At 46.5% G+C, this 13,813-nt stretch overlaps 2 protein-coding genes across 3 annotated transcripts in view; one reads left to right on the top strand and one right to left on the bottom strand.

Moving 5' to 3' along the window:
* The window catches only part of SLC36A1 (solute carrier family 36 member 1), a 217,960-nt gene that overhangs the window by 148,738 nt on the left and 55,409 nt on the right, over positions 1-13,813 (bottom strand). The window lies entirely within an intron of this gene.
* Positions 1-13,813, top strand: part of FAT2 (FAT atypical cadherin 2) — a 73,664-nt gene that overhangs the window by 54,282 nt on the left and 5,569 nt on the right. The window contains exons 19-22 of the mRNA XM_019734294.3: positions 1,798-2,608; positions 7,424-7,569; positions 11,066-11,507; positions 13,653-13,806. Of these exons, the coding sequence (XP_019589853.3) occupies positions 1,798-2,608; positions 7,424-7,569; positions 11,066-11,507; positions 13,653-13,806 (1,553 nt within the window). The remainder of the gene's footprint in view (positions 1-1,797; positions 2,609-7,423; positions 7,570-11,065; positions 11,508-13,652; positions 13,807-13,813) is intronic.

Below are 13,813 nucleotides of genomic sequence, written 5' to 3'. Positions count from 1 at the left end.
CGGGTGGAAGAAGGACAGGTCCACGGGGTAAAAGGAAGGCTCCGTTTTGCACAAGTTACCTTTCAGGTGTCCATGAGACATCTCAGTGGAGGTGTGCAATAGGCAGGTGAGAGTGGGAGGCCGTCTGCAGCCCAGAGGACAGGTGTGGGCTAATGTAGAGGGTCTTCAACACCAAGGGCATGGATGTGATTGCCGAGAGAGAGAGAGAGAGAGAGAGAGAGAGAGAGAGAGAGAGAGAGAACAGCTTCCTGACTTCTGTATCCTGGCCCTGACAGTCAGCAACTATTGATATCATCAGCATTTCTTTAACTTGTCCTGCATTTCCACTTCCATTCACTGGGAGGTACTATAAGCCAGCAAAGAAACAGACTATGGACACAGGTTCAGATTCTGCTCTGGCCTTACCTGCTGTATGACCTTGGGCAAGCTACTTGACCTCTTTGAGCCGCAGTTATATATATCTTTTGTAAAACAGGAGACTTCATGGTACCTATCTCATAAGGACAAACAATGATCATGCATTTAAAGCGCTTAAAGCACACAGTTTGTACGCAGCTAATGTTAGTTACACATTATACTTAGTAGTAGTATTCATTATTGTTGTTCCCATTGATATTTCATCAGTGTTTCTGCACAATTCCCAGCAGTAGCTGTAATTTGACACCTTGCTTACCCACTCAAAGCATTGGGATGCAGGTGAACAAGATATTGCTGCCAGGAAAGTTGTGGAGACCCTGTGGACAGCTAGGAAAGTGATAACGTCACAGAGGAGAGAAAGCAAAGCCTCGTCCTTGCTAAGTCTGAGCAGCAAGTTGCAGGGACAGCTTGGTAAAATGTAAAAGGGAAATGAATGTTTTATTTACATGCTGTTCCTTGTTTCAATGAGGTCACGTCACTGCCTTGCTTAAAACCTCCAACGGCTTTTCATGGCTGTGACATGAAATGCAGCCTGCGGCTCCTCAGCCCATTAGTGACAGGGTCCCTGCTTCCCTCTCCGTCACCTCTGGCCCTCAGCCCTGCCCCCCCCCTCCAGAAACAGTGGCCCCTTCCTGTTATGTTGAGCGCAGCACATGCTTTCCCACCTGCAGGCTGATCCCTCTGTCACCTCTTGTCCTCATGTCTTCACATCCCTCAGGACTCAGCTCAAGGGTCCTCTCCTCACAGAGGCCCTCCCTCCCACCTTAACTGGTCTAAGTTAAGTCTGTCACTCCTCAGATCTCTCTGTCACATCACGCCGATTATTTCCGCCATAGCACTTGATTCAAGGCTGACATTCTCTGGTTTATTTAGCAACGTATTTATTGTCTCTTGTCTCCCAATCCTAGCCCAGGGCCTGGCCCGTGGAAAGCACCCAATAAATCTTTGTTGGCTGAGTTAAAGAAGAAATGCCTGCCCCCACCCCGAGTCCACTGACAGGCTACAGGGAAATCCCAAAGAGAACCTCCTTAGGCCGACAGGGGCCACATAGGACACACATTGGAATCACTAAGAGACATTCGATGACTCACTTAAGGCAAGAGAGAAGTTCAAGAGGAAGGAGGCCTGATCGTTTAGCTGGAGGGATTTAGGGAGAGGCTCAGAGAGATGGAAAATGAGGAAATGGAGTGAAGTTTTACCACGTGGTAATTCCCTCCACAAAACCTTCAGTGCTTTTGGGGTTATTATTTCCTTTCTCAAAAGCGACGACATGCTAAGCCTGCCTTCAAGCAGAGATACATGGCTCCCCAAGGAGGGAGGCCAACGCTGGGCCACAGATAGCTCAATCCTATGGTAATGCCGCGCTTGTCATGCCCACAGGTGTCAGACAGCGGCGTCCCTCCCCTCTCATCTTCCACGTCGGTCAGAGTTCATGTCACAGAGCAGAGCCATTACCCACCCTCCGCCCTCCCACTGGAGGTCTTCATCACCGTCGGGGAGGAGGAGTTCCAGGGCGGCCTGGTGGGCAAAATCCATGCGACAGACGGAGACCCGCAGGACACACTGACCTACAGCCTGGCAGCAGAGGGGACCCTGGGGAAGCTCTTCTCAGTGGGCGCGTCCGATGGCACGATTATCGCCGCCCAGGGACTGCCTCGTGGCCGCTACACTTTCAATGTCACAGTCAGCGATGGGACCTTCACAACCAGTGCTGGGGTCCACGTCCATGTGTGGCACGTGGGGCGAGAGGCTCTGCAGCAGAGCCTGTGGATGAGCTTCCATCAGCTCACCCCAGAGGAGCTGGTGAGCGATCACTGGCGGAACCTACAGAGGTTCCTCAGCAATAAGCTGGACATCAAACGAGCCAACATCCACCTGGCCAGCCTGCAGCCTACAGAGGCCATGGCTGGGGTGGATGTGCTCCTGGTTTTTGAGGGGCATTCCAGAACCTTCCACAAGATGCAGGAGCTGGCAACCATCATCACTCGCTCAGCCAAGGAGATGGAGCACTCGATGGGAATTCAGATGAGGTCAGCTATGCCTGTGGTGCCCTGCCATGGGCCAAGCTGCCAAGGTCAGCTCTGCCAAGAGACAGTGCACCTGGGCCCCAGGGTCGGGCCCACGTACAGCACCGCCAGGCTCAGCATCCTAACCCCGCGGCACCGCCTGGAGAGAAACTGCTCCTGCAACGGTGAGAAATGGGCCTTCCCCAGGGCAACCAGCACTGTGGGCGCAGCCAGCCTGACCCTAGGGCTGGACACCACAGGGAGGCTCGGCAGGGAGTTAGCGGGAGGTTGGAAGGGCTACCGGCCAGGGACCACCACGGGGCGGGCGCGGGCTCACAGAATCTAGGCACAGAAGAGCACCCGAAACCTGGCCACTTTTTGGAATTTTGAAAATAACGGTAAGAATACAAGAGGCCGTTCAGCGTCACGGCCAAGATTATCAACCAGCATCAGTCAAGCTGCCTGGGCTCCGGTCTCAGCTCTGCCACTTGCAGCCACATGATCTTAGGAAAATTATTAAACTTCTCTGTGCCTTTGGGCTGTTGTAGGGATTAAATGGGTATCCAATACCAAGTGCGTCCTTAGAAAAGTGCCTGATAAAGTGGGCGATAAACAAGAATTACTAACACACCCACTATTATTATTATTATTATAGCCTGGTGGTTGGTTATAACTTCAAGATTTAGACTGGACAGCTCAGGTTTAAACCCCAGCTCTATCACTTACCGTGTTTCCCTGAAAATAAGACCTACCCGGACAATCAGCTCTAATGCGTCGTTTGGAGCAAAACTTAATATAAGACCCAGTCTTATTTTACTATAATATAAGACCAGGTCTATAATTATATAATATAATATAATATAATATAATATAATATAATATAATATAATATAATATAATATAATATAATATAATATAATATAATATAATATAATATAATATAAAAGACAGGGTCTTATATTAATTTTTGCTCCAAAAGACGCATTAGAGCTAATTGTCCGGCTAGGTCTTATTTTCAGGGAAACACAGTACTAGCTGTGTAACTTTCAGTGGGTTATTAAAATCCTCTGGGCTTTAGTTTCTCATCCATAAAATAATGAAAATATTATCATTTGCCACCCGGGCTTGGTTTGGGGAGTAAATTACTAAATGGATATAAAAGCACTTAACCACTGGCTGACCCATCATAAGCACCCCATCAACAATGGCTGTCATTTACATGGTAGCAGTTGCTGCTGCTATGAGGACCCTGCTATGTGCCAGGCTCTGTGCATAGGTTACCTCAACTGTCACCACAACCTTACAAAGCAGGGTCACAGCTCCACCTACAGCTGAAACTGAGGTATGGGATTAGAATGTATTGATTTGCCAGTGAAGGGCTGCTTATTCCAATACCACTCTAAAGCGTGAGCTCTTCAGGAACTCAGTTTTCTGACAGGATTCACCCCAGCGCCCCTGGCATTAAGACCCATGCACTGGACCAGTTCATTGAGCGTTGGCACAAAGAGAATAACCTCGCCTCCAGCTCGCCATCGTCCCCTGCCTGGCATGGCCTACCCTTTACGGGCCACCGGCTTTGCATTAGGGACATTTTCTTGGAAGATTTGTGGACTTTCTGGGGAGCAGGGGAATACTGGATTTACTGCTCTTGGTGAGCTACTCTTGTGGGGGTCGGGGTAGGGGTTTCCCTTCTTGTGTGTCTTGCCCTGGCGTCGGCTGCTGTGATGGCTGAAGGTTCTCTCTTGACCACCTGGCATCGGACAACAGAGTTTCTAAAACTCAAGATTATTTGAAATCACCCAGGAAGTATGTTTTTAAAGAGACCTGCTCCTGGGTGTCACCTCCAATTTTTTGTTTAGAAGGTCTTGGGTGAGGCCTGGAACTGGCATCTTTAACCAGCACCTCAAGCAATTCTGACGCAGGTGGTCTGCACCAGAAATACGAGATGGGCTGGCTCAGAGATCGCCAGAAACACTTGGACAGAAGTTCTGATGAAAAAAAAATTTTTTAGTGAAATATGACACACAGAAAGATAGATCCAGGTAGCATAAGTGTACAGCTCAACAAGTTTTCGCAGACCAAATACACTGGTGTAACCACCTAGATTAAGGATCTGAACACAACCAGCATCTCAGAAACCTCCCTTGAGTTCTCTTCCAGTTGCGACACCCATCGTGGGGAGAGTTTTAAAATACAGGTTTCCCTGTGCCAGCAGAACTACTGAGCCATACTTTCTGAGGGTAGAGCCTGGCATTCGGGATTTGAAAAGACTCGCCAGGGAATTCCTGGTCTAGATTACCTTCAATATCCCATCCAATAATGAGCTACTACAATAGAATTGCCAGTGTCTGAGAGAATCAGACCTATGGTATGACAAGCCTCTTAGGATTTTATAATCCCACGTGCCTCAGGCTTTCTCGCTCCTTTTGGCCTTGTTCCCTCTCTTCAACAATGCTTCTTCCCTAGGTCTCTGGGGCCTGTACCACTAATCCTTTCCCCTGACAACTATAAGCTTATTCACAGGGATTTAATAGCTGAACTCACTCCTGGGGAGGGTGGATTTTTTTTCAATTAAAGTTTATTGGGGTGAGAATTGTTAGTAAAGTTACATAGATTTCAGGTGTACAATTCTGTATTACGTCATCTATAAATTACATTGTGTGTTCACCACCCAGAGTCAGTTCTCTTTCCATCACCATATATTTGATCCCCTTTACCCGCACCTTCCACCCTCCTCACCCCTTACCCTCTGGTAACCACTAAACTATTGTCTGTGTCTATGAGTTTTTGTTTCTCATTTGTTTGTCTTGTTCTTTTGCTGTTTTTGGTTTATATACAACATATCAGTGAAATCATATGGTTCTCTGCTTTTTCAGTCTGATTTATTTCGCTTAGCATTATAATCTCAAGATCCATCCATGTTGTCATAAATGATCCTATTTCATCTTTTCTTACCGCCAAATAGTATTCCATTGTGTATATATACCACAACTTCTTTATCCATTCATCTATTGAGGGACATTTTGGTTGTTTCCATGTCTTGGCCACTGTAAATAAAGCTGCAGTGAACATTGGAGCACATTTGTCTTTATGTATAAATGTTTCCAGGTTTTTTGGGTAGATACCCAGGAGAGGGATTGCTGGGTCATATGGTAATTCTATTCGTAATTTTTTGAGGAACCTCCACACTGCCTTCCATAGCGGCTGCACCAATCTGCATTCCCACCAACAATGTATGAAGGTTCCTTTTTTTCCACAGCCTCTCCGAAACTTGTTACTATTTGTCTTGTTGATCATAGCCATTCTAACTGCAGTAAGGTAATATCTCATTGTGGTTTTTATTTGCATTTCTCTGATGATTAGTGATGGTGAGCATTTTTTCATATGCCTATTTGCCATTTGTATGTCCTCTTTGGAGAAATGTCTCTTCAGGTCCTCTGCCCATTTTTCAACTGGGTTGTTTGTTTTTTTTGTTGTTGAGTTGCATGAGTCCCTTGTATATTTTGGATATTAGCCCCTTATCGGAGGCACTGTTTGCAAAAATCTTCTCCCATTCAGTTGGTTGCCTTTTTATTTTGTCGATGGTTTCTTTTGCTGTGCAGAAGCTTTTAAGTTTGATATAGTCCCGTTTATTTATTTTAGCTTTTACTTCCCTTGCCTTTGGAGTCAAATTCATAAAATGCTCTTTGAACCCAAGGTCCATGAGTTTAGAACCTATGTTTTCTTCTCTGCATTTTATTGTTTCAGGTCTTATGCTTACATCTTTGATCCATTTTGAATTAATTTTGGTACATGGTGACAGACAGCAGTCCAGTTTCATTCTTTTGCACGTGGCATTCCAATTCTGCCAGCACCATTTATTGAAGAGGCTGTCTTTTCTCCATTGTATGTTTTTTGCTTCTTTGTCAAAAATTATCTGTCCATATTTATGTGGTTTTATTTCTGGGTTCTCAGTTCTATTCCATTAGTCTATGTGTCTGTTTTTCAGCCAATACCATGCTGTTTTGATTATTGTAGCCCTGTAGTACAAGCTAAAGTCAGGGAGTGTGATACCTCCAGTATTGTTCTTTTTTCTTAAGATTGCTTTGGCTATTCGGGGTCTTTTGTGGTTCCATACAAATCTGATGATTTTCTGTTCTATTTCTTTTAAAAATGCCACTGGGATTTTGATGGGAATCGTATTAAATCTGTATATTGCTTTGGGTAATATGGCCATTTTAACTATGTTGATTCTTCCAATCCATGAGCACAGAATAGAGGGTGGATTTTTAAACATCTGGAGAGGGTAGCGCTTCACGTAACACAGCATTTCCCAAAAAGGGCTTCCATAGAATGCTATTTCAAGGGCTATGAAAGTGAGAGAAACTCAAGTTTAGGTGCTGTGTCAGCCCCGTTATGCAAGTTCACATTAGCAGCTTTGCAGGGGTGGGAGTATGAGGGCTTTACAGACGTTTTGGCCACATGATCTGATACTACCCCTTCCTTTATCTCGTGGTTTCTCAGCAGTATTTCATCTGAGAAGTGCTTACCCTAATGATGACATACCTAATGATGAAGGAGATTCTTGGGGCAAAAAAACCACCCCTGCGGTGTTCCTGAAATCACACATACATGCAAAACCCTCTCCCATTCTACCTCTTTATCCTCCAAGTGATGTCAGAAATAACAATGGAAACTATGTAGGACAGGAATTTTGATTGCCACACATTTGATTGGTTACATTTTTGGCTTGATTTCCTGCTTTCTTAATGGTTTGAACTCATCGTTTCTGACCCTGGCTGGGACCCAGGGCAGGGGTCCCTGGGCGAAAGGAAGGTGTGCAAGGTGACGGCCCAGCCAGCTGTGTGACCCTGGACAAGTAACCCCCCAGCCTCGTTTCTTCATCTATAAAATGAGCAATGACTCTGCTTGCCCCCTAAGGGTTGAATGGGACAAAGTCAGTTTGAGGGCTCTGTGGGGACCACTTCACATGGAGGCAACACCTCTGGTTGTTTCCACAGGTAGCGCCGCAAGGTTCAGCGGTCAGAGCTTCGGGCGGTACAGTCTCCCAGAGGCTCAGAACTGGCACGTCCGTTTCCGTCTGAAAACACTCCAGTCACAGGCCATTCTCCTGTTCAGCAATGGGACAGTGTGTATCACCCTGAAGGTAAGGCACTGCCAACCCAAGAGAGTGAACGTGAGTGTACCAGGCTGAGGAGGTGGGGGTGGCATGCGCATGACCCAGAAGGCCAGTCTGTACGAAGAAATCTGGGCATGGTTTTCAGAGATGCTGGGTGTGACCGTTGGGTCAGGACACAAGACTCTCCCGTCCTGATGGCCACAGCCACCCCACCTAAACACACATGTTCAAGCACAATAATAAGAGAGAGTCTCTGAAGATAGAAAGAGAGCTGGGGGAGATCACCCAGTCCCGGGGCTTTGTACCACTTTGCTGAGTAATAGAACAGCGATTCACAAGAGGGGGGAAGCTGGCTATCACTGGGGTGCTCAAGATGACAAGCCCAGCAGTAAGCTCCATGGAATTACATGGAAGAAAATGAGTTTCCTTTCGAATGGTCTCCCAGTACTTCTGATTATGTCATCTAGAAAGTCTCAGTTCACCTTCCTGATTTTTACACCTCTAGCACACATGCCAATCTCCCACTTTGACAAAGAGAAACAGACTTTGGCAGCTTGTTAATTCATTCAATCAATATTTATTGAACATCTACTATGTGACAGGCACTGTTCTAGGTGCTTGAGTCTCATAAAGGAATAAGATGAAAATCCCACTGAGAGACTAATGATAAACATAATAAATCAGAAAATTATTGTTTGTCCAAATATGATCAGTGCTTTGGGTTAAAAGAACATACAAAAGGTTAAGGGAAATCAGGAGTGTCGGGATTTGCAATTTTAAATAAGGCAGTCAGGGAAGGATTCATTGAAATCATAATTGAACAATAATTTGAAGGGACAAGGAAGTTAGCTATGTAGCCATCTGGGGGAATAGCATTCTAGTAGTAATTGGCAGGAGATTGCTTAGCATGTTTAAGGAACAACCCAGAGGTCTATATGGCTTGAGTGAAGTGAGCAAGGGGGACAGTAGTAGTTGGAGTTGAGGTCAGACATGTAATGAGTTGGAAGCCTATCTATAAAGGTCTCATAGGCCATTTAAGGATGTTGGGGTTTATTCTGAGCAAAATGGAGGGTATTAGAAGGTTTTTGAGCAGAGAATTAACGTATGCCAAAAGGGTCCTCCTGGCCACGGTGTTAAGAACAGATCTTAGAGGAACAAGCATGGAAGGAGAGAGACCCAGCCAAAAGGAAATAATTCAAATGAGAGATATCGGTGGTTTAGATCAAGGTAATGACAGTGGAACTAGGAAGAAGAGGTCAGATCTTGGGTAGATTTTGGAGGGAAAGCCAACAGGGTTTCCTGATGAATTGAATGAGGGCTGGGAGAGAAAGCAAAGAGTAAGAGCAACTAGAATGGATGGAGTTGCCACCAACAGACCTGGGGCAGGATAAGGGTAAACAGGTCTGGGCGGGAGGAGTTCAGTTTTGCACATGTAAGTTTGAAATATCTATTAGACCTCCAAGTGGGGCTGGGTAAACAAGGCTGGTGTTTGTGAGAAAGGTCTGGGCTAGAGCTGAAGATCACCGAGGAGTGTAAATTAAAAAGAGTAGATGAAGCATTCATCTTTGAGACACTCTGACATTTAGATGTCGGGGAAGAGGAGGAGCCAACAAAGGAAACTGAAAAGGAGCCACCAATGATGCTGGAGGAAAACCAAGAGAAGATTTTATCTGGGACGCCGAATGCAGGACATGTATCAAGAAGGAAGGAGGGGGTGATCAGCCGCTGAGAGGTCAAGTGAGAGGGGAAGTGACATTCATCATTGGATTTGGCAACACAGAGGTCACTGAATCCCCTGACACCAGTGGTTTCAGTGCTGTGGTGCGTGGGGGTGGAATTTTGCTGCAAAGAGGAGCAAAGAAAAAAAGTGATATTTGGCAAGAAACGTGGGATCAAGTCAACTTAAAAAAAGATTCGAGCAAGAATGTTTGTATGACGATTATTGGGATGATCCAGAAGAGAATGAACAAAGAGGTAGGAAAGAGGACGGAGAGTCAATGGGAACCTGTCCTTGAGGAAAGAAAAGGCGTGGGATCTAGTACGTAAGGTTGGAGAGACGGGCTTTCACCGCGTGGACAGACGTGAGTGGGCGAGTGCCTCCACTGCTGAGCGTGAGGATGTGAAGCAAGGCATTATGGGTCTGAGGAGAGAGAAGTGCTGGAAATAGCTATCTGGGAGAGTGAACGGACTGAGAAGGTAGTACAATTGCTGGACAGCATGAAGGGCTCATTTCAGACTCATGCTCATGAAATTAAAGGGAGACCAGCATGCAAGGCTGCGTGTTTCTCTCCAGCCAGGTTCAGCTCCATCATCGTCACAGAGGGTAGGAGGAGAGCTAGGTTTTACCGGATTTGTGGGTTTGCCAAGTGAGTCCTACCAAATAAGAGGGGGGTAGGAATTTGGCTGTGGAATTTGAGCTGAATAAGGAGAGGAGTTGCTGAGTAGGTGGGAGACAGTGAAAAGATGGTGGGATCATTGGATTTGTGGTCCTGGGTTAAGTCAAAGGAGTGATTCAAGGACAATGTCTTGAGTTGTACTTATTTTTGTCATTCTCTTCTTAATGGGAAGATATATTGTTTTTCTATTTACTGTACAATAGTAAGTTTCCTTTTAAAGTCAATAATGATATAGGTGGTATTGAACCAGGGCAAAAACCAGGAAGGTGGCTAACTCCCAATACACACTGGGTTGGATCTTCAGATTTCAGCCAGAGAAAGCTCTACCTAACCCAGAGTGACCAAAAATATATTTGACCACAAGTCATCCTACTTCTTGGGGGGAGGTGAACTAAAACGTTTTAACCCAGTGATTCTCAAATTTTTGATTTCAGGACTTTGTGACTCTTAAAAATGATTGAAGAACCTAAGGAAGCTTTGTGTGTGTGGGTTATAGCTATTGACATTTGCAGTATTAGAAATTAAAACTGGCAAATGTTAAAATCTTTATTTGTGAAGTTATTCAAAAATACTAAGAAACCCATTACATGTTAACATAAATACCCTATTTTTTGGAAAAATAATGACATTTTCCAAAATAAGAAAAGAGAGGCATAGTTTTACATTTTTGTAAATCTCTCTTCTGTCTGGCTTTAGAAGACAGCTGGCTTTTTATATCTACTTCTGCCCTTATCGGCTGAGCTGCTGAATAGGGAGAGGGAGTAAGAGGGAGGTTTTTGGTATCCTTGAAGGCCGATGTTCAGGAATGTAGGACACTTGAGAGACGTGTGAAGAAGAATCTTAAAGACAGCAAGGCATCTCTGGGCCTCAGTTTCCTCATCTGTGAAATGGCGATGTCATCCCTGCCCAGAACACCCCAAGGACCACGGGGAGGGCCAAATGAGACCATAGACGGGAAGCTTTTATACTTGACAAACACAATGTCTAAAACAGCCCTGAAAATCACCTAACACTAGCCCTCGCACCATGAAAATATCACCAACCTTCTTCGCATGGGCAGTCTCTTAGCAGGGCTTTTTATAAGGACTTCTTGGCTTTGCTGATGGCCATCTGGGTTTTCTTTGCAGCTGGTCAATGGAGCGCTCCACCTGGAATACCATTGCCCTGGTGGTTTCTATGGAACTCTTGCCTCGTGGCGCCACGTGAATGACCAAGAGTGGCACTCCATCCTGGTGAAGGAGACGGACGCTTCCATTCGCCTGATGGTGGATGGCACAGGCAACGACTCCCTTGTGCTCCCAGAGAACTGCCAGGGCCTGAGGCCTGAGCGAGACCTCTTTCTGGGCGGCCTTGTCCTCTCGCATTCTCCCCCAAATGTCTCTCAGGGCTTCGAAGGCTGCTTGGATGCAGTCATGCTCAACGGACAGGCACTGGAGCTGCTGGCCCATGGCAGGAAGGCAGCAGGCTTGCTGGAGAGGCACGCCCTCACCCAGTGCTGCTTCCCCAGTGACGACTGCAGCCGGAAGCCGTGTCTCAATGGTGGGACGTGCTCAGAGGCCCACGGGAAAGGTAAGGGCTGGGGGGTGACGCTTTATTCCAGGAAGCTCTTCGGAGGACCCTGACATGTTGGACTAGCGATCATATGTCACTACAGAGTCTACAAAGTACATTCTTTCACCACAGCCCCATGAGGGAGGGAAGGAGGGAGGACAGCCATTAATAGCTCTGTTTTACAGCTCAGGAAATTGCTGGGCTATGTAAGGGAAACGCAGGGAGGTAGGTAAAGGAGCTTGCTCAAGGTCACCCAGAGGTTAAGTGAGAGAGGCGTGCTCGGGGGTCCAGATCTCGGTGAAAGAATCTGCCTCCTGATTCCACATGCCCCTCTCTTTTCCTTACTGCCTGGTGAGTAGCAGGTTGGGATCTGCTAGGTCTACACAAGGGGTAGCCAGGAGTCTTCATGCTTCCTCAATAAGAACTTTCTTTTGGATGGGGAAAGGGCATGAATGGGGACCTCTGGTGTAGAAAGTTGTGTTCATCACACATCTTCGTGTCATCATTGGTCCATGCAAAATTTCTCTTTCTTATTCCTTTTTAATCTATGTTCCACTGCCATCCCTCTTCCCCAAACCCATAAGTAAACACTTAGCGCTGTTAAATGAGTTCCGGCAAAAAGCCTCTTACTGTTTTTCACACGCTTGAACTTCTAATTTACGTAAGTGATGCATCATCTTTTACACTTCTGCGCCCACGCCGTCACACGTCATTCTTATTCATCCATTCCTTTCACTGCAGCTCCACACTCTAAGATGGGCATGCACCCACATTGGCCCTCTCCACTCCCCCAGCAATGGACACTCTAGTGGCTTCCAAATCCCACGTCCAATAGCAATGCTGCAGTGAGCAGCCTCATACACAGCTTCTTGTGAACCTGTATGAACACCTCCTTCACACAAACACACACACACACACACACACACACACACACAGATGGAATTCACATACTCAGAGTATGCAAATCATTATTTTGACTAAATAGGGTCAAATGACTCTCCAGCATGCCCACAGCACGCTAACACCCACTAACAGTGCATGCAATTTCTGCATCCCTGTCAACAGTTGGCATCCTGTTTTCTCATTTTTGTGTGGCTAGTATATAGCACTGTCATTTCTACCTCCGAAATGTCCAAGGAGTCCATCGCTTCTCTCTGTCCCCACTGCCATCACTCTGACACAAGCTCCTGTCGTTTGTCACCTTTCCTACTACACCAGCCTCCTCCCTTCTCCTACTTCTCTCCCTCCACCTGCATCTTGGGGGAGGAGAGCCAGAGTGATCTTCATACAGCACGGATCCGAGCACATCACTTTCCCGCTTGGAACCTTGCAGTGGCTTCCCCTTGCTGTTCGTGTAGAGTCCCAATTCCTAATTCCTGCATGTGGCTCAAATAGCCAATGCCCTGGTCGCTCCCATATCGGGGCCTGCAGCTCCCCCTCCCCCTTTTGCAGCAGGCTCACCACCCCTCGTGCTGTTTTAGTTCCTGACACTTGTCACACTCTCCTCCAAGCTTTTGCACACGTTCTCCTCTGCCTGAAATGCCTTCCCCTTTGCCCTTCTATCTTTTTGCCTGGCTAATTTTTATTCATCCTTCGGGTCTCAACTGAAATATTACCTCCTTCGGAAAACCCCCTCCAGGAAAACACTCCCCTTCAATAAAACGAATTTTTGTGATAATTACTAATATATTGACATTATATATAACCGTCTAGGTTTGAATCCCAATTTTGCCGTTTACTAGCTGTGTCACCATTTGGAAAAGTCATACTGCTCTGTGCCTTATTTCCTCACCAGCCATCAACTTGTATCTGTCCCCTGATGAGGACGATAACAGTAACCAACCTCAGAGTGATCATGGAGATCCAATGAGCTCATCCAGGAAGGTTCTTAGGACACTAGCACTGAATACGTGTTGTCTAGGACATTACCCGTTATTCCTTAAATGCTGTTCTCTACTGGGCAGGACGGTGTCTGCGGGCAGGGATCAAATCTTCTTACCCAGCAGGGCACCAGAGCCCAGCGTGGTGTCTGGCACTCAGTAAATGTGAACAATGTATCTGCAAACATGCTGAGCCCTCCCCTCCGTCCTGGAGGGCCGCTCAGCCCGCGCTGCCCCACTGCTAGGCCAGTGCACTCTCTCACCTCCCTTCTCCTCCTCCCAGGCTCTGTCTGCACGTGTCCCCCACAGTTCTCTGGGAAGCACTGTGAACAAAGAAAAGAGAACTGCACTTTGGCACCCTGCCTGGAAGGTGGAACTTGCATCTCCTCCCCTGAGGGAGCCTCCTGTAGCTGCCCTCACCCTTACACAGGAGACAGGTAAGCA

This window comes from Rhinolophus sinicus, chromosome 5, assembly GCF_057876585.1.
Source record: "Rhinolophus sinicus isolate RSI-liver-muscle chromosome 5, RSI-T2T, whole genome shotgun sequence".
Taxonomy (NCBI): Eukaryota; Metazoa; Chordata; class Mammalia; order Chiroptera; family Rhinolophidae; genus Rhinolophus; species Rhinolophus sinicus.
The sequence above is the reverse complement of the archived record's forward strand: the minus strand, read 5'-3'. Positions and strand labels throughout refer to the sequence as shown.